Source organism: Anser anser (assembly GCF_964211835.1).
Source record: "Anser anser genome assembly, chromosome: Z".
NCBI lineage: Eukaryota > Metazoa > Chordata > Aves > Anseriformes > Anatidae > Anser > Anser anser.
Window position 1 is genome coordinate 73,109,026 of NC_139723.1, and position 27,380 is coordinate 73,136,405.

At 40.1% G+C, this 27,380-nt stretch overlaps 1 protein-coding gene across 3 annotated transcripts; it reads left to right on the forward strand.

The window, feature by feature from the left end:
• The first annotated feature begins 413 nt into the window (after positions 1-413).
• Positions 414-27,380, forward strand: C6 (complement C6). 3 transcript variants are annotated; one of them, XM_083818421.1, is made up of 19 exons: positions 414-504; positions 651-827; positions 2,094-2,251; positions 2,994-3,150; positions 5,570-5,714; positions 6,440-6,581; positions 7,501-7,639; positions 10,282-10,482; positions 14,324-14,564; positions 15,611-15,733; positions 16,668-16,834; positions 17,056-17,281; positions 19,535-19,706; positions 20,605-20,716; positions 21,280-21,412; positions 22,392-22,583; positions 22,940-23,030; positions 23,955-24,196; positions 26,129-27,380. In XM_083818421.1, the coding sequence occupies exons 3-19, from the start codon at positions 2,094-2,096 to the stop codon at positions 26,308-26,310; spliced, it is 2,823 nt and encodes a 940-aa protein (XP_083674547.1). In that variant the 5' UTR covers positions 414-504; positions 651-827; the 3' UTR covers positions 26,311-27,380. The 3 variants fall into 3 exon arrangements, with proteins under 3 accessions (XP_083674547.1, XP_083674549.1, XP_083674548.1); XM_083818423.1 differs by having other exon boundaries at positions 416-504; positions 729-827; XM_083818422.1 differs by having other exon boundaries at positions 418-504; positions 614-827.

The window sequence follows — 27,380 nt, forward strand, 5'->3', positions numbered from 1 at the left end:
GCTTTCTCTCTGAAACCATTTTTCCCCCGTAAGAGAGGGTGCAGCGTCAGACAGGTGTTTTTACCCTGGCCTATTCTGGCTCTCATTTCCTATTGAAAGCAATAATGAATTACCAGCATGTGCCAACTTAACAGATTCTCACTCTTTTGCCTTCAAACTGAGAGCAGAGAGGTGGTACGCCTCTATCAGGCTCTGCAAGGAGACCTGCAGTGCACTGAGCCATTGTGGCCTAATGCAAACATTTGTATTTCTTCTCATGTTGGGCAGCTAGGAGTGAGGAGAGATAGTCCTGCAATTCTCCAGAAAACACCTGCTGCTGAGGGTACCTATGGTGGAGAGGCTGCTTTGTGCCAACCATTCCCATCACCAGACTGGATCTGCCCTCATTAACGAGTAACCAAATCAAACAAAACCTCCAACCTTTCATTTTAGAGCCTGCAGCAAACCACACCGAAGTTGCGCCAGGCTGCAAAGTTGTCTGGCATTGCAGCCAGCAGTCTCACAGTAAGTTGATAAGGAAACTTTTAAATGGCTTCAATGCATGCAGGTTAAAGTATGGAGAAGCTTCTGAGGTTTTGATTTGTTTTGTTTGTTTGTTTGTTGTCGTTAAAAGGTTAAATTCACCTCTATGTGCACTTACCTTTATATAGTTGCTGACACATTTCTCATGTACTGATTGGCTGGAGCTTTGCTAACAGATGAGAATAAACGGTGTTTTTTATGTAAAGCACAGTGAAGGAATGAACAAAGTACTGGAGAGAGTCTTGTAGGGCTTCTTCATCTCTCTTCTAAGTTGGCACTGTTGGTGTGAGGAGCCAGGAACCCAGGTAAGGAAAAAGATCTTCCACCTGCTCTCCTCTTGGTTCATTAGCAAGATTGTTGATTTCTCTGTCTTCAGTTCCATTATACTGTGCTGATTATACTTAAATCTCTGAGAAGCTTTTTCATTGAATGACTGCATAAAAAGTGCAGAGTTCTCACTGCTACAGCTGTGTGGAGTTTTACTGGCTTTCTTTACTAAAGGAGGAAGCTACGTCTTTACTTCACAAAAATTATTTTTCTTAGCAAGCTATAAAAGCCATAAGAGCATGTGTTATACAGTTAAAAAAAAAAAAAAAAACTAAAGTAGAAAATAAGTGCATGTTTCTTTTCAACATTTTCAAAATGAAATCTTTCAGAATATTGCTTTAAAATAAATATATTTGTTTTTATGGTTCCATTTTTGTTTGTTTGTTTGTTTGTTTTGAGACAAAACAACATTATTATGTTCTGCTGTAACATCCTATAAAATATAGTGTTGTTTCAGTGACAGGATGAGGGGAAAAAGCTTTTGCATTTTTTCAGCGAATAAATGGTTTGCCTGGAAAGCTATTTTTCAAGTCTACTAAATGTTATTTCTTCCCGGAGACTGTCTATAACCTTCTGTCTCACCAAATAAATTTTGATTGACCACTGGAGTGAGAAATTGGCTAGCTGGTCTCTCTTCAGCTGTTGGTGAAGAATCTGGATGAGGTTTGAATAGTGATGGTTTGCAGTTTCGACAGGCTATTCTATACTAAGAACAATAAAAAAGCTGAAGGAAGGATTCACTGCAGCAAAGCAGTTAGGCAAAGGGGGATCATAGACACATGAAAACAAATTGTTTATGGGCAATAGGTTGGGGCTAGTTAGTTTTAACTTTCTGTTGTTTTACATGCTCTGTAGGAAAAACAGTCTCATGCTTTTATTTGAATTCCTATAAAATATTTTTGAGAATACTTGGAAAAAATGAAGAGCAGTAGCAGATCTCTGTCACATTCAATATGATTGATAAACAACTTCTTAAATAGAATTAACATGCAGTCGTGATTAGTACTCAATAAATGAAAAACCCTTGATAAGATTAGCCTTTGACATCTTGTCTCGTCACGTACCACTAATTTATTTCATACCTTCTCATGCGTTACCACATTCCTGGTACAATGCTTAGTAACTTTGTACTGTGAAAATGATTTATAGACCCTGCAAGTCAGAACAGACATGTCACTAAGATACAGGCATAGCTGTGAGTGCTACAGTTTACTGAGCTCTTGTTACCTGTCCGTGTGCTGTAGATGAACACCTCCACAATGAACAAGACTTTGATATTGCACCTGTTCCTGCTGAGCCTGGTGGTTGGCAGCAGCCAAGGGTGCTACTGTGAACATTACCCATGGGGGCCATGGTCCAGCTGTTCAAAAACCTGCAATTATGGCACACAGACAAGGCACAGGTAGGGCCAAATGGTCTTACTACTTTTATGGTTCTACTTCATGTCTTAAAAACAAAACAAAACAAAACAAAAAAAACACTTTGGGGGAGAATGGACTGTGTCTGAAGCTCCAGCTTCCATAATATATTGGGAAAGAAAAGTTGTTTTATCTAAATGTTTAGCACATTAATGGATTTTAACTGCAAGACTTAAAAAATACAAAACTGCCTGTAGAATCCTACAGGGCCTCCAAATGTACCTACTACTGCCAAGACACATAGTGAGGTGAGATCAGCCAGGTCCTACGATGGCCTTGCCAGCAGTGGGCATTGGGCAACCAGCCCCTGTGAACAAACAGGGCAGGTGTCCAGTGCAGAGCAATGCTGTGGGAGGAGAGAGCTCCAGCATGGCAAGCCTACAGAAAGCTGCTCCTTGTACAAACAATTTTGCAATGACAGTTAAGTCGACTAAATATTCAGCAGCACAAAACTAGATGCAGTACAGGGGTATACTCTACACTTGCTGGAAATCCCCTTTCATTCCTGGCTTTTTCTGTTGCCATTCTCTGACGGGATGAATTGAAGTTTTCTGCTCTGCAAATTTAAGGCATTGTTGAATTTTTTATTTCAATCAGCATTCCACAACTACCTATTGTCATTCAAGTTTTCATTGGGTTCAAAGCATTATCAGCCTTCATCCACAGTTCGAGAACATTTACATTCTGTTTCCTTCCTGGTGTAACTCTTTCAATTACATTTTTTAGGCAAATAAGAATGGATGAATATTATAACCAAAACTTCTGTGACCAGTTGTGCACGAAGATGGAATCTCGTGCTTGTAACCAGCAAACATGTCCTATCAACTGTCAGCTTGGAGACTTTGGACCTTGGTCAGAATGTGACCCATGCATTAAAAAACAAGTAGGTAGAAAATGCATTATGTGGGCTAATTACAAGAGATTATGCTTAAGAACCTTCTTTCTTTCAGATATTCGACTTCAAGGAAATTGGATCTGCAAAATGACAGTTTAAGTTAATATGGGTAATTGGTTACAAATTATAATAGTAGGAGCTGGAGGGAACAAGTTAAAATAAGTAGATCAAAATAGAAAGGAGCAACTCAGTAGTGTAAATCCATTTATGTGAAATTCCTTCAAAAGTGCCGTTGTCATTATTAAAGATGAGTTTCCTACATGAAGGATAAATTAAGATAAAGTTTACATGTCTGTTTAAGCAGGACCAAGTCATGGGATCTTTAACATAGCATAGCATCTTATATGTTCTAAAGATGAAAAATAACAGGATCAAATCATGCATTGAAAAGAGTTAACTGGCAAATCCTAACCAGTACGGGCTAGAAATGCTGTATCTTACACTGATGGTCAGGATCTGTCTGAGATTGCTGTTAAGAAATCCAGAGTACCATTTTTCCAAGCCTTATAGCCTACACAAAACCCAGGGGGGTGTGCTTAATATCTGTAGAACAAAATACTCCAGTGACCAACTCCCTGGGCCTGCGTTTATTCCCTGATGGTAGAGTTAGGAGTTAAGTGTGTCTTCCCTGGCAGAGAGGGAACGGGTGAAAGGGCAGGTTCAAGTAGGTTTGACCTAAAGAAACCAAGCCCTGTCAAATATAAGGTTATAGGGAGTGGAGCACATTTTGTTTGGGGTATTTATGTGGCTGGTGGATCTGAGCTTGAAGTTTACCACAAGAGTAGCTTTGAGTGTTCGTGCAGACATAGCCTACAGCTCTTCTGAAGGTCCTGCCCAGCTTCAGAAATCCACACCTGAAGAGCGATTGCAAAATGCCTGTTAGGTATCATAAGTATATCTTTACACATATATATACGTACCTTGATGTCAGTGGAGGACAAGAAAGACATAGTGTTGGATGTTCATAAAGAAGCAGTTCTAAATGTGAGATGTGGACCACCCTGTGGGGTTCCCATCCTGCAGCCAGGATGGAGAGTGACAGCAGAATGGGGAGAAATGGTGGGAAACAGCAAATAAACCGTAATTACTGAAAACAGATATTGCTCTCATTCAAACTGATTTTTGTGATCAGTATCCTCTTGTTAAATTGTTGAGTTTCTTACCTACACATATGTGAAAGAATTGTTCATTTTTATTAACTTTAAATATTGATGCAAAGTATTTGCTGCCTTTTTTTTATTTAAAAAAAAAGGGTGCTTTTATGAGCTAATCTGTTTTTTTCATCCAAACTATAAAGATCACTGCTTCTGACCTTTATAAATATAAACAGCCATCAGAATAGAGAATGTGACCTCAAGATGAATATGAAGACCAGTGTAAGCAGGCTCACAGTGAATGGGAGGGGTGAAGAGGTTAAAGCTCACACAAAGAATATAATGAGTGCTATAGATCCCAAATGGAGTGGTTATCTTGCTTTTAGATGGTCTGGTGCTGCTCCATGCACCCTCCATTCATAGTCACTGAGTTACTGCTATTTCTCGGAGGTCATTCTGCATTGATTAACTTCAGGGTCCATCTACAGAAACAGTCTGTAGATGTTAAGTCTGGTTATCAAACGTCTGATAAGTCTGGTTATCAAATGGGAAAAAAAAAAGGAACTGGTTATCAAATGGGGAAAAAAATCCTACCCTTTTTTAGGTAAACAACAGTTCAGTCAGATGCAGATCAGTTTCACCAGCAGTCCACTGAAGTGAAATGGAAAACATATCTGTCATTATTTTTCTAGCAGCCTTCAGCATCATTATTCTGCAAGTGGGGTTCTGATTTGGGGACAGAAAACCAAATGAGCTTGAGATTTTGCTCCCAGATAGAAACAATAGAAACTCAAGAACAGTTTCTATCCTGTCCAGTTCTCCCCAGACAAGAGGTCCCATGAGTGGAAGCCAAACCAGCTAGTTTTGGGATGGGGATACATGCCACTGTCATGGTACTTCTGTTTCAACAGAGACGATAAAAACATGAAAAAAATCTCCACTAGCCTGTTCACACCCACTTCCTACCATACCTCTTTGACTGAATGTGCTGGGATTGAACTTTTGATTCCTGCTGTGATGTAGCTCATGTTGTCGAAAGCTTCATTACTTGTGCTCTGCCATTGAGGCTCTTGGATTTCAGGTGCCTACTTGCCTTACCTGGGATGAGGATGTGGTAGGATGTAAGGGAAAGTCAACCAATGAATTTCTCCAGGTCTCTGATTTCAACAAAGCTTCAGCATCACAGAGACATGTGGCTCTGCCTGAGGGGCCAATCAGCTACAAAAGAGCTCAAATTTTTTTTTTTTTTTTTAAAAAAAAAGCTTTCATTTCTTCTGCCTTCCAAAAAAGTTTTCTTTTCTTCTGCCATCCAGTTTCGTGTTCGAACACTCTTGCGACCATCTCAGTTTGGGGGTCAGGCCTGCTCTGAGCAACTGGTGGATTCCCGCCCCTGCTTTCCAGCCAAACTCTGCAACATAGTGGAGGTCAACTGCAAGAATAAATTCCAGTGTGAAAGTGGTAATGATGGCTTCACAGCTTAACTGCTGCATTGTTCAATAGTAAAAAAACACTGCTTGAGGTGAAAAAAGAAAAAAAAAAAAGAAAAAAAAAGAAAAAAAGAAAAAATAAAAAATAATAATAAAAAAAAAGGTCATGATTTTCCTTATGTATTCCCTGCACAAATTCCAGGGAAAGGGGCAGGGAGAAATCTTTACTAGAGTATTTACATATGTTAGTAGGAGCTTATGTTTGCAGTTTCTTCTGTAGCTAAAGGGAATAATTCAGGGTAGTGCAATCTTTAGCTTGGGTTGTCAGCAAAACCATGGCAGCTAGAAAGTATCACTTTTCCAATGAGATATTTTTTTTGCACATTTTTTTCTTACACAAACATATTCATACATTTTGTCTGAACCCAAAATTGCACTATTTCTGTTGAAACTGCAAAACATTTTGTTGGTGTTTCTTGCTTGCTTCAGTTTAAGTATACCTGACTAGGTTCTATAACTTTATCATCATATCCTTTTGCTAAAACTTAACTTAAGCCGTTGCGGCTTCAAAGCAAGTCAAACTGGCAGAATAGAAACTACTACATTTATAGGAGTAATCTAGACTTTATACTGCCTTGCTGTTAATTTCTGCTGCAAGTTTGCACCTTTACTAGGGAAAGAAACTGCCTTTCTTTGCATTCAGATGCAATGAATCTTTGCATAAGGATTATTGCTGCTGCTTTTTCTCTGATGCAGGTCGCTGCATTGCAAAAAAACTGGAATGCAATGGAGAAAATGACTGTGGGGACAACTCTGATGAAAGAAATTGTGGGAGGAAAAAGACAGTGTGTGGCAGAAGGTTTGAAAGCATCCCCAGTGTGCAGTTAATAGGCAATGGGTAAGCCAGCTTTGCTTTTCATAAACATGAAATTGTTGCTGAGTAATTTACATAAACTAGATAATACCCAGATTTGCATGTGAGAGTATCTCCAAACACATAATGTCTCAAATTAAAACTAGCAAGAGATTACAAAAATGCAACCAAACTGTCAGGCTAGGACTTGTCAGCTGCATTTGTCAGTCCTATTCTGCACTGCTGCTGAGGAGCCATCAGAGAATGTTGCTGTCTGAGGGACCTTACCTGCCCTCACAGCACCAGAACATCACGTGTTGGCAAATTCCAGCTCAGCTATGCCAAAGAACTTCAGAAATGTGGATGTTCCTCTACAGATGTGTGACTGTGCGTGACAAACCACTCACAACACAAACCATAACATCTTCCAGCCTACCAAAAAAAGCAGTTGGACACTTAAACACAGAATCACAGAATGGTTGGAAGGGACCTTAAAGATCATCTATTTCTAACCTCCTGTCATGGGCAGGGATGCCATGGACCATGTCCCAGGTCTTCTGGTTTTGAATGGACTTAGTGCACTCTGGAAGCATCGCTTGAAGCAGAACTGCTTGTTCATTTTTCTAGGCCATTTTTGACCTCTTTACCTGAGTAAGAGCAATTGTCTAGGGAAGTCTTACACTGACATTGGTGTTATCTGGAAGGTTAGGCACTACTGGAAAGTATAAAACAGAATTGCTACTGTAGCCTGGGTGTGTGTTTTTTTCAGGTGAAGTCAGTGTGAATTAGAAATTTGTGTAGATAAATTTCTTTCAAAACAGTAACATTGCCTTTACACTCACATCCTCTCATTCAAACATACAGTATCTTCAACATAGCTGTATTCCAATGAAGAATCCAAGTTTATGTCTTCCTGACATTGTTTAATTGTTTTTTTTTTTTTTTTTTTTTTTTTGTTTTTTAGATTTCACATTTTGTCAGGAGAGAGCCGAGGGGAAGTCCTTGGCAATTCATTCAATGGAGGAGAATGCAGAACTGTGAAGCGTAACGAGACAAGGATATTATATCGTATTCCTGCGAACCTGAAGGATGTCAGCTTTCAGGTACTCTCTAGCAGCAAATACTAGCTGAAAAACCCTTGTCATAATTGTAGTCCAAGTTAAGTGCTGAAGTCTTAAGAAGTACTGCATGTTTTAAGGCAAGATTTCTCAATGTGGTAAGGCCTGAACATGCTTATGGTGATGTGTGGAAATGGGATGAATTGAATGGTGTTGGGTGGCTTACTTGTGCCTTTCTGGTCTGCTTTTACCAACTGCGCCATATATTTGAGTGAACGTGATGGATTTAGGCTTCTCTCCTGCTTCTCATGGCCATGCCTCTGTTGTGACTTGATACCAAGGGTCTTGATCCCAACCCGGACATAACCCAGCCAGAGGTTTGATCAAGTCCAAAGCTCATTTCAGCATCACTGCTGTGTCCTTCTTGTACCAACAGCTCTCCCAGCTGCAGCTTCCCTTTCAGTCATCTGCAGCCTTGGGACAAGCTCTTCCTTGAGCTGTTTCAGCCCCTCCATCCTGCCTGTTGCCCTTCCAACCCTTCCAACAAGCAGTGAGAAGAGGAGGCAGATACAAAATTTGGCAGGCAGAAAGACAAGAAACACATGGTCTGGGAAGGGGTTTTGCAGGAAAAGCCAAGGACAAAAAGGTGCTGGCTTATATTTTTTCGAAAATCCCTGAATCTGATTTTTAGATAATATATTTTAGATTTTTAGACACGGATATTTAGAAAATAATGTGAATAATGTGGTTAGTGCACAACATCTGGCTGCATACATATGACAGGCTGTCTGAAGCAAGTAGCTACTGCGTTGAGAAGGAAGAGATGCAGGACACGAAAAAAGGCTCAAGTAATGTGTGAAATCTGAACTGCTAATTTTTGTCACAAGTGCTGTCAGATTTTAGAATTACTTTAAAGGAAGCAATTTAACAAAGGAAATCCTTTTTATTCATTTTCTTCAGTGGAAAATTTAATGAGTTTGGCTATTCTTCTGTTTTGTTCAGTGATGATGAAAAATTACTACATGCAGAAATATTCAGTCAGGAAAGCAAGTCTTGTTTTGCTGTGGTTGTTTCACACTGATGTCCAATTAGACTTTACCACATGACTCCCTTACTCCTCCTTCTCAAAAGAAGGGGGGGGGGGAAGGCTGAAAATATGATGGAAAAAAAAAAAAACTCATGGGTTAAGATAAGGATAATTTTTAAATAAAGTGAAAAGGAAGAGGGGGAGAAAAAAGAGAGAGAGAGAGAAAAAAAAAAGAAGAAAAGTCTAGGTGGAAGCAAAGAGAGAGAAAACAACTATTTGATGTTCAGCCATATACTGGGAAGCAGGGCTTCAATACACATAACGGTTGTTCAGGAGGACAGATGCTTTCTTAATGAGAGCCCACTCTTCTCGTTCTCCTTTCCCAGCTTTTATTGCTTTTTCTACAGCTTTTATTGCTGAGTGTGCCATCACACACTATGGAATGTCCCTTGGTCGGTTCAGGTCATCTGTCCTGGTGATGTCCCCTCCCCACCTCCTGCCCACCCCCAGCCTGCTGGCTCTGGGGTTTTGGGGAGGGTCTTCTCAGCAGCAGACACAACACTGGTGTGATACCACTGCTGTTCTAGCTACAGGTGCAGAGCACAGCACTGTACGGGCTGCTGTAGGCAAACTGAAGTCCGCTGCAGCCAGACCTTGTACATTGGCCCACATGTCCTCAAAGTTGTGTGCTTTATGTTGTTATTAATGTCCATCAGCAAAAATGTTCAGTGTTTGTGACTCTCACTAGGTTTGCACCACTATTTCTGAACATTTAGAATAGTCTTTGGTATAGAAAGGTCACTGGTTCAGGTTTTCAACTCCGTTGCATTTTCATGCAAAAGCATGTGACTTCCTGAAGAACAGAACTGGATCAGGGGGATGGACATCAGTGCTCAGGGTCCTTTGCAGCCCTATTAGGTGAGCCTAAAAGGGAAAAATTTAATCTTTCTAACACCCACAGATCTTGGGAGGGATTTGCCCAAGTTTTGGGAAATCAGTTACTTTTGAACTGATGCTGAAGTCATCTTCGTGATACTGCTTTACACAACATTACCACTGAGACTTACCAAGTTTATCAGGCAGGTTCATCTCCTGTTCCCCTTCCCCTACCCCTAGCTCATCGTGCAATATGGGTGCTCACACTGCAGGTATGCTCTAGAACTCCCCCCTGGATTAAATGTTTTCATTCATCTAGCAGGCAATGAAGAAGAAAGGAAAAAAAGGCACCAAGTTCTTTGTGCTGTACACACAAAAGCCATGGGAATGGGACTTACTCCTGGTATCAATGTAATGTGCAGCTCTGAGAGTCTTTGAAAAGTGTGATGAAATATTTGTTGAAAATTATTCCTAAGGTTCAGATCAGGGAAGCTGGGGAATTTTGTGAAAAATCTTTTGAAAGAAAGTGATCCACGCTTACCTTTTTTTTTTTTTCTTCCCTTATAATGTACCTATTCATAAATCTACTTATCCTTTAAGTATCTCACCTATTAACTCAATTTATTATTTTTTTTCCCTTTAAGGACAGCTTTTAGCTTATTGGCAAGTCTAAAAAACATCAGGCATGTTTCTTCCAGAAAATGTCAAGAATTCATTGTTTAGTAGGTTGGTTTGTTGCAAGTTGTTATTTGGGCAAATCCATTTTGCTTTACTGAATCTCCAGGTAACAAATGAAGAGGATGATGTAAAATCACATTTCTACAGAGATTTAACTCACCTGAGTGATGGTGATCAGCGAAGTAGTTCATCCTCTCATGAAGCTCGAAAAAGATTTAGCATCCCAATACTATTCTCAAGAAAGAAACGGGTTCAAGTCACATCATCTTCCTCCTTCAAGAAAGCCATAAAAGCCTCACAAGAAAAGGTAATTGAATGTTGCCTTCAATTTCTTCATTTCTTTGAGTTTCCACCTGCATGTTTTAGAGAACTGAGCTACCAAAGGTCACTGTCCATTATCAAGGCACTGGCATTACATTTTACAAAACTGCTAGAATAAAACATAAGGAAGGTCAGAAAACAAAATACGTCAAAAAATAGTCTCAGAAATAACATACCAAGATAAAAGTTTCTAAGAATAGACAACCCTCTCCCATAAAATTCTGCCCCTTTAATGCAGAGGAACACTGTGGCATATTAGATGCACGTACTTATAGAGTTTAATGTCAGTAAAGGATCAAGTATTATTTTGTTTACAATTCTGCCTGGCAAAGGCCATAGAACAGACCACAATTAAGGTCTGTTGAAATCCAAGAGTTGTAATAAAATTAGAAGGCATCTTTTACAAAAATACCAGTCTAAATTTTCTTCCTATGACAGAAGCTTTATTGTGAACCTTGCTAACTTGTCCTAATTAGTAAACCTGACTGCTTAAAAAGTTCATTATTTCTAGTTTGAATTCATCTGTACTAAAGTTCTGGCTACTGGAAACCTGTTTGCTTTCATTCCCATGTAGACACCTATATACAGATCAAGCTGGTCTTTTGTAGAACTGGTAAGTTTATTTTGGTAGTGTCTTCTTTTTGAAGAACCCATCAGAACTAGATGAGTTCAGAAATTATCAGATGTTCATTTCAATAAAACTTTCATGAGGAAGATTTCTTGGACTTACGTTGGTTTTGACTATTGCCATGCAATTTCAGAGACCCACATGAAATATCTGATAGCTTAGAGCTGTTGGCTCTAGACGTAACAGGTTAAAATCCCACCTTAGTATGTCCATGGCAAGAGTTTTATCTTGGGTACTCCTCATGTTCTCTACTGTATTATACAGGATACAGTATGTTTTTACCTCTGTTTTTACCTGTACCTGTCTGTATACAGTTTATTTATAGGTGTATATACCAGTAGATATCTATATGTATGTGAGACCAGTTTATAAATTTACATTGTTCACTTAAATAGATTAAATAAACCACTTAAAAGGAGTGAGAACTTGGGCTTTGGGAGGTCAAATTCAGACCTATATTTTAAACCGTGTGTATATGGTCTTCACATGAGCATCTCAGGGTCTCAAGCCCAAGTGACTTGGAAGATCTTCAATTTTTCCATGTTAGAATGGATGAAATATGAAAACAGTGCTTTAAAATTTATATTTGTTTTCCATAATTCTTTTGCTAAGCTGACCTTTATAGGTCCTCTAGTATGCCACTTTGCCATGATCTCTCTGAGGTCTTCTGCTTATGTTAAGGTAACCATCTAGGGTGGTCCATCTTGCATATCTGTAGACAACAGCAGTTCTACAGAGATCTGCATCTCCCTCCTTTTGTATCAATGAAGAGAAACTGGGTGGATTTCTACATGAACGTGTGTTCACTGAATAGTGTCTTAATGGAGCTGTGGAGGGAGCCCAGGTGACCAGTTCTCACTCTTCTCTACTTCCTACTGTACAGAAAGACTTTTACAGTGAGGCTGGAATATCATGTTACATGCTTCACTATGAACTACTTTATTAATCTTGCCCTTCCTGCTGCATGTTGTTATTTTTATACATTATTTTCTTCACTTTTTTGTTACCGAATTCCTATGCTGTCTAATTTGTTGAACTCCATGTTGCTTCGAGATTGGGGAGAGAGCTCAGAAACTGGCACATCAGCACCTGCCTGATAGCATGTGCACTGCAGTCAGTCAAAGTCACCATGGACCTTGAACCAGGCTTTGTGCCCAGAGCCTTAGCTCAAGTTCCTAGTATTCTTGGCTGCAGTTAATTGAGTTGGATGGCTCGAACCACAATTCAAAAACTGAGGGCTGAAAGGTGTGAAGTCTTCTCCATCCTTGGGGATGTCAGGCATGGACAGGCATAATTCCATGGCAACTGTGCTTACAATACTTGGAATTAAACATCACTTAATTAGCCAGTATATTCTGGTGAAACTCTACTTTGTTAGAAATTTTCCAATTAATTAAAACTACTGATTTCAACACCAGCCCATCTCAGCTTGCGTTTGGCTGCTTTTTTTTTTTTTTTTTTTTTCATTGGAGTAGTTTTTATAGAATAAATGAACTATCTAAGTGTTTACACTTGATTTAGATCAGTTTTTTTGGCTGACCATCTCTGGAAATGATCAGCTCTGATCTACAGCACTATAGTTTGTATTAATAGCTGGTATTAATGGGTCAAGATAGCCACAGACACCAGAGGCTACCAGTACGTTTAGATGTGTGCCCAGAAATAACCGAAGACATTGGAATCCAGTTTCCTGAATTTCTTCTGTAAGTAAGAGCTTCCAAGTTTGTTCAAGTCTCGGGGATTTAATATAGAAATCATGGGATAAGGTAAATTGCTAGTAAGAAATGCGCTTAAGGTACTTTTAGTAGCAGAAAATATAAATGTGAGATGTATGTCAAGCAAAAATTCTTATTTGGTATGCAGAAGCATTTTATCCAACTGAGCATTTAGAATCAGTATTTGCCAAACTGGCCTGTAATTTTGTTCATCATAATTGAAATGCTAGCCACCATGGCTGAAAAATCAGGATCAGAACCCAAAGGAAGTCCTTTTTCTATAAATGGTATTACTACAAGGTATTTTAGGAGCTGAGTACAGCCTGGGGACTGTTACATACCCTATTTCTTCCATTCTTATTCTCACTGCAGCAAAAAGCTGAGCACCCTTAGCTTATCTTCCAGTGTGCAAATGAAAGCACTGAAATGAACAGTGCAGAGCTGTGCACAGCTGGGAGCTGAGATCCAGCTCATGTGTTTTGTTGATGAGTCCTGGCTGGAGAAAGTCCTTATCTAGATGCTACCTTGTGTCTGCTAAGCCAAACCAGCTTGAAGACTGAAGGGGAGCAGAAACAATGTACCCACAGCAAAATTCAGCAGAAGAACTCACGCATCTTTTTTTTATAATGATTTTTTCTGTCTGCATGTTACTCATTTGCTCCAGTTTCCTGTCACTCCTTTTGCTCTTGATCTCTTTGCTTCAGCTTTTTTTTTTTTTTAATTGGTCCTCTTTGCTACTTTATATATTTCTTCATTCAGTATTCTATTTCTCTCCTCTCTTTTTAGTTAAACTCCCACATTGACAACTTTTAGCATTGAAAAAAAAAAAAAAGGAATTAACTGTCTCTAAACATGACATTGCTCAATGTAAGAGGTTACATTTCCAGTTTCTGAACTTTTGCTTTTGCTTTTTTTCTTCTCATATCACTCTCCAGCCCTTGCCTGTTAACAGCCTGACACTTAAACTGAACGAGATCTTTATTCCTGTGGTTGTAGTTTTAGCAGACTGATAAATAGTGTCTGAGACTTCATGACAGTGAGGCACTACACAAAATACCTACTCAGGATTAGTTTCAAACAGCCCACAGATGTTTATAAGCTGCAGCCTTTCCTCCTAGCTTTATGGGTGTCTTACCAATTTCAGGTGTATTTGTTATAGCAGGAATCATTTTACTTTCTGTTTTTCTAGTCCTTAAGAATTCTTGTGTTGGAAGGTTATGTCTTCTAGTGCTTAGGAATTCTTATGTTGGAATCCAATATACTCCCACACCGTAAAGTAGTAATGAGCATTGTCTTCAAGAACTTCACAGGGCTCTTGGGAACTCAATGGCTATCTTGTGTTCATTTACTCATGATTAAAGCAGCACAACAGACAGGATGAAATAATTCTTTCAGTGTAGTTCAAGACATACTCTTGGCCACTCTACTTTCTGCAGTTAACTACCTATTAAGACTCTCTCTTTTTTTTTTTTTTTTATTTCTAGAATTCCAATTTTGTTAGAGTCCATAAAGTCATCTCTGTTGCAAGCTTCACAATGAAAGAGTCAGATCTGCAGCTTTCAGATGTCTTTCTAAAAGCACTTAACCACCTGCCCCTGGAGTACAACTATGCTTTATACAGCAGAATATTTGATGACTTTGGCACTCATTACTACACCGCTGGGAAGATGGGTGGTTCCTATGACATTCTTTACCAGTACAGTTCAGATGAATTGAAGAACTCAGGTGTGTAATCCTCAACAAGAAAATATCATGATATGTTTACCAGCTTTTCTTATCACTGCTTGGTTTTAGGGCTTACACCACATAGTAAACTCAACAAAAATCCTTTAGGCTTTCACAGGCACAGGAATTATCCACACTGCCCAAATACAAAGCAAGAAAAAAATCATATCCCATGTTTTATTTTGAAAAGTTCAAGATTTTCCTTACTTGGTAAACACCACTGTGTTCAGGGACATCTCTTAAGACCTTCAGATCAAGGTCCTGTGACACTAGGAAGAGGTATTCCAACATACCCCAGTATGGGACAGAGGTCCAAGAGGTATAAGTACTATCTTCTGAGCTGCAGTCAGTAAAATTATTGATATTGATTAAAAAAGAGTCTGAAACTGTTCCCATGCCAAAATGAAAAAAGAACACTATAGAAGTGGAAATCTAAGCTTAAAAGCTGTGAAAATTAACACCATCACTGTAACTTGTATAGATACGGGAGGATACCTGAACAATGTGGTATGAATCAGTATAATGCTGTTTGCACCTAGGAAGTGGGTACCTGCAGCAGTGATGTCTCCTTCTAGACCGGTTAGTGCCGTATGCCCAAAGTGCTGCAGGAACAGGTACAGCCTTTTGCCATGACCTCAGAGAAAGGTTTGTTGTTCCCACCACCTCTGACTTCTGCAAAGCAGCACCTTGGGAGAGTGTGGTTGGGCTGTGAACAACAAAGGATTGTTCCACGGTGTACCAGTAGCAGGAAGGAGTGTCAGATACCACAGAAGAGGTTACATGGGAGAAATACCCAGACAGGAATGGGAGGAGGACTTTGGAAGAGGGTGAACATGGTCAGAGCCTGATGGGACTAGGGAGATGAGGAGCAGAAAAGCCACTGGCAGTGGGATCAGTGGTGGCTGAGGAGCTTGAGTGAAGAACAGAAGTCAGAAAGAAACCAGTGAGCAGGGAGATCTGGGGTGGCTCACCTTGATGCAGGAGCCTTAGGGCATGATGTGGTCATGTAACACAGGGTGATGCAGCTGCTGCTCTGGTATTTCTAGGTCTGACAGAGGATGAATCAATGGAATGTATCCGAACAGAAACATCGCGGCGTGTGCTCTTCAAAAAGAAGAAGAAAGTCAATACCAAATGCGTTACAAACAAGATGACTGTGAAACATGAAGGTGACTCTGCTGATAACAGGGCTGTTATCCTGTTAGTTACCCTGAGAGATACCACCCCCCTCAGCAAGGCACCCCAGGTGACCTCCCAGCTTTGAACTAGCAATGCTCTTCTACCACAGTCAGAGAAACCAGCATTTCACTGTTTCCCTGAAGCAAGCATCAGAAACATCTACTTGCTAGCAAAAGAAATTATGACGTAGGAGTGCTCATCCTCTGCTCTGGAGCACTGTCACTTGAGATCCAGTGTCACTGGCTCTTCCCAGCAGTCATGGATCTGACAAACATCCGCCATGGCCCCAGAGCCAGGTGTGCCAAAGTGGGCAATGGGCACAACTAGAAATGTGATCGCAGCCAAGTCCCTGATCCTCTCTAGGGGTTGCTCAGGGCTGCTGAGAGAGTTGGGCAGTAATAATGCTCCCTGACCTTTCCCTCCCACCTTCCTCATGCCAGGCAGACATCTAGGTGCAGAAAACCCTCAGCAATGTGTCTCAAACTGCAGACAGCTGGTATAATTTCTGCAAAAATGGGAAGAGTCACGTTCTGCATCACTAAAAACAGGGATTTCCTCACCTCCACTGCTTTTACGCTCTTTCTATGATCAAGTCCAGTTACTCAGACATTTACTCCTGGGACTAAAGAGCCTGCCTAGAGGAGCCTTCTGTATCCCATGCAATTTCCACAAGTCTTCTGTATAGTTATATCTCTGTGGTGAGAGTCTTGCACATCCTTCTTTGGCAAACTATGGCACACCACTGAACAGAATAAGGATTGTTTTTCTGAGCTTAGACTCCTTTCTTCCAAGGATAACTTTATAAAATTAAAGATAGTATATTCCTTTCTATCCTTTCTAACATTTTTTGTTGTAATGTTGATGTTACATCCACTGTCTCTGAAGGCCTTTTTCTCACAGTTCTGTGCTGAAATCTCCTTTCAGGTTCCATTCTGGAGTCAGCTGAACAGTCCATCTCTCTGGTCAAAGGTGGCAGGTCAGAATTCGCTGCAGCTCTGGCCTGGGAGAAAAAGGGATCTTTTCCAGGGCACCCAGTCTTTGCAACATGGCTGGAATCAACAAAGGACAATCCCATAGTGATTGACTTTGAGGTAAGAGAAGGGTAAGAAAAACATTGATTTTACAAAGAGCTATGCAGATGTTTCCTGTCTTTTAAATCAGGATGGTGGTGTGTGTGATATAAATTATATGTGCACACACATCTGAGCATGATATAAAAAACAGTGTGCGCTTTCCTTTGTCATGTATAGAATACAAGGTATGGCACATAGCTAAACTGAAGGTAAGTGCTAACTGGATAGCTGTTTTACAGGTGTCATCCATTGTGGACCTGGTGAAGAACGTGCCGTGTGCCGTGACCAGGCGTCGCAACCTCAGGAGAGCCCTGAGGGAATACGCAGCCAGGTTTGACCCGTGCCAGTGTGCCCCATGCCCCAACAATGGCAAGCCCGTGCTTTCCGGGACGGAGTGCCTCTGTGTGTGCCAGGCTGGCACCTACGGCAATAACTGTGAGATCCGTGCTCCGGGTTATGATTCAGGTGTGTGGAGTGATACTGTCATGATACGTGTCTGGTCAGGCCCAGAGAGAGGTGGTGAACAAAGTGAAATCCAGCTGGCAACTGGTCACCGGTGGTGTTCTCCAGGGGCCAGTGTTGGGACCCATCCTCCTTAATACCCTTATTGATGATTTGGGTGAGGGAATTGAGCACACCCTCAGTAAGTTTGCAGATGACACCAAGCTGGGGGAAGTGTTGATCTGCCGGAGGGTAGGGAGGCCCTGCAGAGGGACCTGGACAGGTTGGGTCGATGGGCAGAGGCCAGTGGGATGAGGTTCAACATGGCTAAGTGCCGGATCCTGCACTTTGGCCACAACAACCCCATGCAGTGCTACAGGCTTGGGGCAGAGTGTCTGGAAAGCTGTGCAGAGGAAAAGGCTCTGGGGGTGTTGGTCAATGCTCACCTGAACATGAGCTGGCAGTGTGCTCAGGTGGCCAAAAAGGCCAATGGCATCCTGGCTTGTGTCAGGAATAGTGCAGCCAGCAGGACCAAGGAGGTGATCAAAACCTGAATGATTTTAGAAATGTGTTTATAAATTTATACATGCAATTATTTGCAAAATAATAAATGCATCTATGGATGCACAGATTAATAAATGTAGCATAGAAATGTTTCATGCAATTAGCTGTCTAATACCTGAATCTTTCTCTGCCATGTTATTTCCAAATCACGTTTCCAGTACCTATCAAAAATTGTTTTTCTTAATACAATGTTATGTAGTCCTGAATTTAGAATAACTGAGAAGCTGTTGCCAACAGAGCTGAGACCATTACAAAATGCTGAAAGATTAGCCCTAAAACAGACTGTCCTGCTCCTGTCTGGGCTGCTGTTTTCACAGTGCTCAGACTCTGTAGGCGGGACATGCACAACCTAAAACCACAATGATGTTATCTGTTGGATAGCACACACAGAAGACAGCTGGAGTTTAGCAAGATATTAGGATAAGCATTGGTTTGTTCATTTTCCCTCTAAAAGCCCAGGAAGTCTTTGGCCAGGGAAGCATCAGCCAGGTGGGGAAGAGCTGGTCACAGCTGCACTCTGGGACAGGTCCTTGATGTTAACTTTTTATATCCTTATCATATTTTTCCAAAACACACATGATATCATAAATTCCCATCATACCTTTTACCTGAAAATCCCCTGGCAATTTTGTCAAAGATAAATCTGATATAAGCTTCCCTTACTAAATCCATGGCACTTCTTGTCCTATGGTGATGATCAGAAAGTATAAAAATAAAGAATTAAATTAGAAAAAAAAAATAAATCATAATGAATAGGCACAGCTCATGGAAGAAATTACAAGACATGGTAAAATATTCCTTAGCTACATTAATAAGATAGTAGGAAATTAGTTGTTTAGCAATAAGAATGAAAATGAGATCAAAGATAATTGATGCACACATTAATAAACTCATTCCTTAGTTTTCCTATAGCTTATTATGCTTAAGACAAAATAGCTGATGGATATAAGAATTTTTTATTACAGTGTGGGAGGAAAAATCAGTTTAAAATGTCTTAAGGATAGGGATCATAATCATTATTCTCAAAAATAACAAAGAACAATTTCACACAAAAGCAGTTTTTGAATGATTTTGACACTAATGACATACATATAGAAAAGAGAAGAGACTTTCAGTATATTATTACTACTATTGTTACTGTTATTATTATTATTGTAATACAGAACCAAAAGAGGGCAGAAGGAAAAGTGATTCAGGCAACTATAGACCTCAGAAAGAAAATAACAATTTAAGGTATGCAGCTATAGATATGAATGTAGATAATATATATTATGCAGAAAAGAAATGACATGTAAATAAAAGTCCTTATATAATCCTTCATGATGGCACAGACAAAATACCCTGGTGGGTAAAAAAAGACAGTAGTGTTTTAATTTAGCTTGTGTGGGAGGTAGACTTGGGTTTAGACTTGGTGTTAGAACTCACATTTAATTTGATAGCTCATCATTTCACGAGTTATCTAAAACAATAGTTGGTACCATTAAAACTCAAACATCTCTGTGTGCAATAGAAGTAGAAAACAAGCTGCTTCTGGGTTTAAATGTGATTTGCACACAAAACTGAAAGGGAAGGTGTGTTTTAGGCTCTTATGAAACACCTGGAATTTGGCTGAATCCTCTGGAAATGGATATCATGAATTTACCCTCTCATATGTGACCTAAGAAGTATGATACAGATTTCTCAAAAGACGGGATTTTCTTTTATTTCTTGCAGTTGCTGTAGATGGCCGCTGGAGTTGCTGGTCTGAATGGAGCCCATGTGACACTTCCTTCAAGAGAAGAAGGACCCGGGAGTGTAATAACCCATCCCCGATGAACGGTGGAAAGCCCTGCAAGGGTGAACAGGAAGAAGAGGAGGACTGTCATGTCTCTGTGTTCATGGACAAGTAAGGAGATGCTAGATCAAAAGACCTCTGTAGTCATGAGGCAGAGTTACAGAGCCCTCCAGGGCAGCTTTGTGACTACTAAGGAGAAAGGAGACAGGCAGATCTCCTGTCTGAACATCTGTGGAAGGAGCTGAGAGAAGGAAATGTCTGAAAATCATTGCAATTTGCTTCAAGTTTGGATTTATTAATTGCTTATTCATAGAAAATGGCTGATCAATTACATACTAAAGTATGACTGTAGCTCTCTTAAGCTGTTTTGTATGACTTCCTGTCCAAAGCCATGGAGAATTCATCTACTTCCACTCACAGGAGTTTGCAGTGTTTTTTTTTTTTTTAAATACCACATCCTCTTCTCTTAGAAGTTTAGGTCTGAACTCAATGCCTCAGAGAATTCCACTGAAACTACCAAACTTTTCATATTCCTGCTTTGATTGTGTCTGATGTACCAGTTTTGCAAGTTCTCTACTTGAAATCATATCTCTAGCCCCAAAAGTCGCTGAATTTCTTATCTCTTCAAGAACAAGACTTTATACAGGTTCATCTTCTCTACTTGGAACAAAAAAAGCAGAATGAGAAAATGAGTCAGCATCATCCTTGCTGTAATGACTACAGAGGAGGTTCTGGAGCAGACAGGAGTGGATGAAAAGCAATGGACTGTGTGGTTCTTTTTTACTCATCTCAGACACCAAGCTTTACAGCCCCACACTGATAGAAACCAGCCTCCTTTAACCACTGTCTGATAGCAGCAGCTGGGTTATGACCATGCTATCTGCTTTGTAGTTGTTGTTTTTACAGGGAAAATACTCTGAGCATTCCTGTCCAAAGCTTCTGACATTCTGCCATTGCTTCTTGGTGACTGCTTAAAATGTATCCTTAACACCAATTTTTTACTTTTCAGAGGGGCTCCCTGTATTAATGATGATGAGGCAAGAAGAGAAGAGGATATCATACCTGGTGAACCTGAGTCTGGATGCTCCAAGCCAGACCCACCAGAAAATGGATTTATAAGGGTAAGAATGAAAGATGGAAGGAAAATGCAGTAGTTGCAGAGCTATATATATATAGCTCTATATATTATATATAATATTATATATTATATATAATATATATTATATATATATTATAGTTTTTATTTTATTTGTTTTACTTTATTTTATTTATTTTATATATATATATATAATATATAGTTTTATAGTTTCTTTGCTAGGAATGGCCAATACCCAAGCTACATAGTGTGCTAGTGAGCATGTTGTGTACATGGTGTGTTGTGGGACTGCAGTTCACCAGGGTCCACTATCAACTGAACCAAAGGCAAGGCGAAATCCATTTCAAACAGTGGTCTATGAATACTTATTTTGTAACCATGGCATTAATTAGTGTAGCCAGACAAATGTTCTTTAGGTGAATGGATGACTCCTGTTTCAGAGAGGGAAAAGCAAGCACTTATTTCAATTGAATAACATCAGGCCTTTGTCGTTGTTTCTTTTGGCAATGTCTATTTTTATTACTGCAGATTTTTATTTTTTATTTTTAATTACTGTAGGCTTTTTACTTTGTTTGTTTGTTCTGGTAGAATGAAAAGAACCAGTATGATGTCGGGGAAGAAGCTGAAATAGCCTGTGTGAGTGGTCATGTCCTCAGTGGCTATCAGTTCCTCCGGTGTCTGCCTGATCAAACCTGGACACAACAAGTAGTCGAATGCCAACGTAAGAAATAGAAAAGTAATTTGGCCCTGCAGCAAAACAGGTGGAAGAAAAATACACAAAATTTGTTTTAACAAAAGAATCTGTAATGATATCTGAAGAGGTAGCATTTTAAGAAGGTATTTTAATCATTCACACTAGACTTGGCAAAAACCTGCTGAGTCAGTACATCATTCCTCTTTCAATTCAAAAGTGTTGCTGTTATGTGCCTTGTAAGAATATTGCAATGTTAACTGCTTCAGAAAACACTCAGATGTTGCAAGGTCCTTCTCTCATCTAGCTTTAAGTATCTTTGAGAGGACCCATCTCTTGTTTCCAGACTTCCATAGATAATCTTTAAGTTTGACAGTTATGCTGAAGAAAGTGTTCTTGGAGGAATCTTACTACCACTTTTTATATTAAATGGATGATGTCTCTAAGTCACCCTTACACTGCCTTGAAAATCCCCACAATAAATCAATGCCTTGAAGTATTTACAGTCCAGTCAACAGTTATGGATCAGAACTGAGCTGATCTTGTTAAATGAAAAGATTCCAACAGCTTGCTGGAACTCAGTGTAATTTGATTATTTAGTGTTCATTTTATCAAAATAATTTCCCTGAATATACTTTTGAGTTTTCTAATGCCATTCATTTTAATTATTTTGTTTATAACTTCATTTATAAAAGAAAGTTTAAAATACACTGTAAATGTCAGCCTTATTTTTAACAAACTTTAAAATTAAATTACTCTTACTGGCATACATTAGAAGTTCATTGTAATTATTCAGTTATTGATTGAAAAGTATTTTTACAAAATACATTGACATGACAGTGCACTGAAAATTTCTAGACTTAATTATGACAAATATTAGTTTGGAATGTCAGTCAGCTGTTAAGTGTTATTGTGAGTGCCTTCATGGCTCTTCAGCTGAGGCATTATGACTTGCTGTAAATATCCCTACACCATGAAAACAAGATATGTTTTTTCTTGTTTATTACAGCCGCAGTATGCCTCAGGCCACCAATATCTGACAGTGTCACAATTTCCCCATTTAAGCAACACTATGACATTGGTGAAACCATGAGGCTAAGCTGCCAAGCTGGGTTTATAGTCACTGGTCAACAACAGTACACTTGTGGAAAAGACCTGTCGTGGATGCCACCTGTTTTGAGACATATTACCTGTGAAAAAGGTTAGTATCTCTGCAAATGCATTACTGTTCCTATAGTGCTGGTATCCACATAATGGTGTATTATAGCTAGCTAGAACTAGGAAGCAACTGACTGTTTTTTAGATGTATGGCAACTGTTCATTAATTTTGCTTTTACTTTTTTCAAAATTCTTGGTTGCAATGTATTGTACACTTTAATCGTGGAGCTGAGATGCTGACACTGTTATTGGGGAAAAAAACAGCTGTATTAACATGGCTTTGTGAAAGTAAAGTAGGAGAATTCATTCTGTTGAAACTTGTACAAGTTTTTGCAGTGATTCTTGCAAAGAGCTTTGTTTCACTTTGTTGTTAGTTACAAGAACTCTCCCTTGTTTCAGATGAACAAACTAAGATTAGAGGGTTTTGCGATCCAGGTCAAAAACAGGTTGGATCTGAATGTGTTTGTATGTCTCCAGAAGAGGACTGTGGGTAAGTTAAGTGCTTTCATTAGAAATATAAAAGTCACCGTTTCCCCAGTGACAGACAGAGAGTCCATTGTGAGCACAAAACAAAAAGTAGCGAAAGGCAACAGCAAACTCAAGGTTACTGGTCTCTGTGCAGATACTAGCCAGTTATGCCTCTATATTCAAATTACAGCCTTCTTTATAGGTCTATGAAATAAATGAACAATGACATTAACCAAATGGCACACCATGGTCTGTCCTTCTACTCTGCTGCCACTGTCACCTGCTACTGGAAATCCCCACTCTTTCTTTTCTTCCTTTTTTTCCTCCAGTTTCCTAGGCATTGTCATCACCTCCCTATAATGGGTCTTACTCCTTGTACTTTAAATTCACATTTTTCAGGTGAACATGCTGCAAAATACATTGCATATTTCAGACTTCAAAATCATATAAAACACATAAGACTTGGATTTACTGTCTCTCACAGAACACAACCTGCACAGACCTTTGAGACTTTAAGTTAATAGAGGATTATCCTGGAGGATTTTTAGTAAATTGCTGGCCAGAGTGGAGGTCATGTGGGGCTGGAGATGGAAAGAAGAGCATGTATTGAATATGAGCTGGGCTACTATCAGGCTGAGATCATAGGGTCTGTGCAAGTATCCTGTGCCTTGAGGAGGCAACAGCATCTCCTGTTTTCTTGCGCAGGAATGTCTTTCACTTCCTATCTCTCGGATGGGAACAAAACTTCCTCAGCTTGCAGCACTGTGCTGTATCATGGGCTTCCCAAGGTCCAGATACTGCAGTAGCTAGGACAGCCTTAGGTCTTTAGACAGATATCCAGCCTGGCCATGTCTTTTCTGTGTTTCATCTTATGCTGGTGGAGTATTTAGAAGCATGGACTTGTTCCATAGCCTACTAAAATAATTTTTCTTTTTCCTTGGGGTAGCCACTACTCAGAAGACATCTGTGTACTACATGCTGTTTCTGAACAGAACATGACGAAGTCCAGCTGCCAATATTCAGCTGAAATGTGCCTTGGAGAGCAGTCATTTCATTTCTTGCATACTGGCCCTTGCCTTGGTAATACCAACATACACTGGGCTATTGAAAGGGCAAAGCTCTCCACAAACAGCATGAAGAAAGTGCCCTGCGGCTATGACACCTGCTATGACTGGGAGTACTGTCCAGGTATGGCTTCTGAATGATGGCATTTATCCCAGCCCTTAGGCACTGAAAATAAAACATGCTGGCTCCTTCACTGCTCTAAGAACAGAATATACAGGCATTGCGGTCTATTTCAGCAATTTATGGTGAGGGGAGTGTGGAAGTGTGGTCAGTCCCGTGTCCCTGCTAACATGTTTTACACTCAGGTATGTGCCTTTTCCCTTAGGCACAAGTGGTGTAGTGTTGCCACTTCCTATCAGTAAGGGACAAAAGGAACTTGAAGATTAAGGGAACTTAATCTGCAATCACAGAGATGTAATCAGCAATATTATCACCTATTCCCTGTGAGGCTACTGAAATCATCAGCTTGTGCTTCAGGAGTAAACCTGAGCCACACCCTCTATACCATGTAATTAAATTATAAAATTAAATCATAAAACTACTTAGCAAGACAGGGGCCATCAGGCTTAATGGGTTTTTAATGGTAAAAATTATGAATACCCATACATGAAAGCTGTGTTTATTAGGAGTTTTAATGAACTAGCTAAGCTGTTTGGTGAAACCCCTAAAAGGATTATTTTATAAACACTGTTGTGCAACTTTGCTATTTACTTTGTAACCGGGTGATAAGAGCAGTGGGTTTTCCTGTAAATGTCTGAGGTGCTGGCTGGCTCCACGCATATCACACACTTGCCAGGAAAAGTCTGAGTGGCAGCCACGCTCATTCCTCCACTTGCTTCCAGAGACAAACACGATCCCTATCACACCTTGTCTGCTCATGAAAAAACAAGCAACAGCGGTGGGAAGCAATCTTAAAATCCCATTTTGCAAAATGACTTATGCAGCACAGGATTTGAAGTAGGTGGCTTAAAGGTACTACACAAAGTATTGCTCCTTGTGGGGCTGAAGCAGGGGTCAGGACCAGGCGTGCCACTCAAGGGGCACAGTGTGGTGGAGCCTCCAGACGCATTGGGCTCTTGGGTAGGTGGCTATAATTTAAAAAAGCATTGGGCTTATTTCTTCCAGAGCCTGTAAAAAGTCTATATCTGTTCCCACTGTGAAATTGGCTTAAGGCTGGATCCTGTGGCATCACCTCAGTTTTGTTTTTTTTTTTTTCAAAGACTCACAGAGAAGCGCTGTTCAGCAAGCAAAAATGATGGTGAGCAAGAGTACCAGGAGAAAAAATACATTAAATAAGTTTTCATTGGGGTACTCAAGGGGTTTGAATTGGACTCTCCTCCTCACTGTCTTCACAAAAGTCTTCTTTCCCATGAATATGCACAAACATTCAGCAAAAGGAAGTTTTGGTGTTCCTGAGAATGAGTAGTTAGTATCAACATAGAGGCAGAAAATACTGTGGAACTATATGAAAGCAGCTAAACTGAGGGAAATGCATGTTTTTCATATGTTTTCAGAGAGGAAAGGCAGAAAGTTGGTTTCCTGCCTAGGGAATTTCTGGGAAAGAATATAAAGAGTCAGAATCTGATTAGATCAGAAATGGGTAATGAAATAACCGGCAGGACTGAGTTTACCACAGGCCAGCAGCAGGTAGCTTAACATTCATAAAGGGAGCTGTAATGAAATAGGAGCTGACACAATACGGACCTTAAGACTCCATTTCACAGCAACATTGTGTGCAAAGATAATTGGGAACAGAAAGTCAACTTAATATCTTTTTGTTTAGAAGAAAGGTCAGGGAAAACCAGTGGATAAAAATAGTTAGATAGTTCATTTCTGCTCCTGTATAGGCCGCTGCTGCAAAACCTGGTATTTAAAACTTCTTTTGTCTCTATTCCTAATACCCTATCACCTAGTGCATGCACTATAGGCCCTCCAACTAAGGTATCAACAATCTGCAATAGCATTTTTCCCTGTTGGTTTTTGAAATGTTGTCACACTACAAAATGTTTTTAGTTATGACGTTTGCAGCTAAATCTCCAACACATTCATTCCCAGAGACGCAGAGCCAGTGCTCCTGCCTGATGCCTTACCAGTGTCCCAAAGAAGACAGACGGCTTCACTGCATCCAGATGGAGTCAACAGGGAGAAGGAGGACAGTTGGTTATTGCATGCTGGCAGCCATGAAGTGTTCTGGCATCAAACTGGAGGTGCTGGAGGAGAGGAGCTGCCTGGGGTAAACCGACGTCTCTCCTGGTGGCCACCACCAACATCCCACTACAAATGGGCTGAGCCACGTTGGGGAAAACTTGACTGGTTATGAAAGGACAAATGGATCAAAAAGGATGCAAAAAAAATAGAGCTCATTTAGTGGGAAAATGGTGGCAGTGGGTTTTTTATTTCATGAAGATGATGTGGGGTTTGAGATATGGGGATACTGCTCTCACTGTCAGTAACTCTGCATGTGCAGAGGGAGGCAAGTGAGAGATGGGCACAGAGGAAGGCGAGTGCTGCCTCTCATTTCCCTGGTGCTGGATTAGACTTTTCCTTTCCTCAGCCATTTGTTGCTCCCTCTCTGCACTGGTGACTGCTCTGCACCCTGGTCATCTTGCTGGCTGAGCGCCCGTTGGGCAAATCAGGCACTTCAGCATCATTGCACATTCCCTCTGACACCTAACAAGTTCTTGACAGAGGCTACACGTATGGGCACTCACCATGCAAATTCAGGGAGCAATACGAAATACTGAAAACCACTAATACACAGTGATTGTGCGAAGTCTTCTTCAAAAGTATGAGATATTTTTTTTTAATTGGTGTAACTGAAGGGAGGAAGGGTTTGCTTTCTGGGTTTGTTTGTTGGTTTTGAGCCCTAGGCTCAGGATTTTACAAAACAGAGGATTAGAAACCTGCCTTCCAAGCAGGGGAAAGCTGAAAGTCAGTTTTTTTCCACCAGCAGTCAGAAAAACAATGAAAATCTGTGGGGGGGGGGGGGCAGGGAAAGCATCCAGTGTCCATCCATGAATAATGTGCCTTATGCATAACTGTCACACCTATCCAGAAGCTGGGCAGAGTCACTTGGAAGCAGGGAGTGGGCTGTATATGAAATGATTATTTCCCCTTCAAGGAGGTATTATACCCCTGCATTTGGGATGCTGCCAATCTCCCTAAATCTACAGTAGTTAATTTCAACTGGATGGAGCTCAAGGAAGAGAAGCAATGAATCCTTCAGCTAAATACAATGAAGCATTACATTTTCTTGCTTAAAATGTACTAAAAATGATTTTAATAAAAAGATAGGTTTGCTCTTGTA

What these genes read in the sequence shown, in the direction of transcription:
- C6 (XM_083818421.1), top strand. Translation starts at nt 2,094, where the DNA reads ATGAACACCTCCACAATGAACAAGACTTTGATATTGCACCTGTTCCTG. An exon ending in ACCCATGCATTAAAAAACAA is followed by an intron (nt 3,151 to 5,569) that starts GTAGGTAGAAAA and finishes TCTGCCATCCAG; the next exon opens with TTTCGTGTTCGAACACTCTT. An exon ending in GTCTCTGTGTTCATGGACAA is followed by an intron (nt 19,707 to 20,604) that starts GTAAGGAGATGC and finishes TTTACTTTTCAG; the next exon opens with AGGGGCTCCCTGTATTAATG.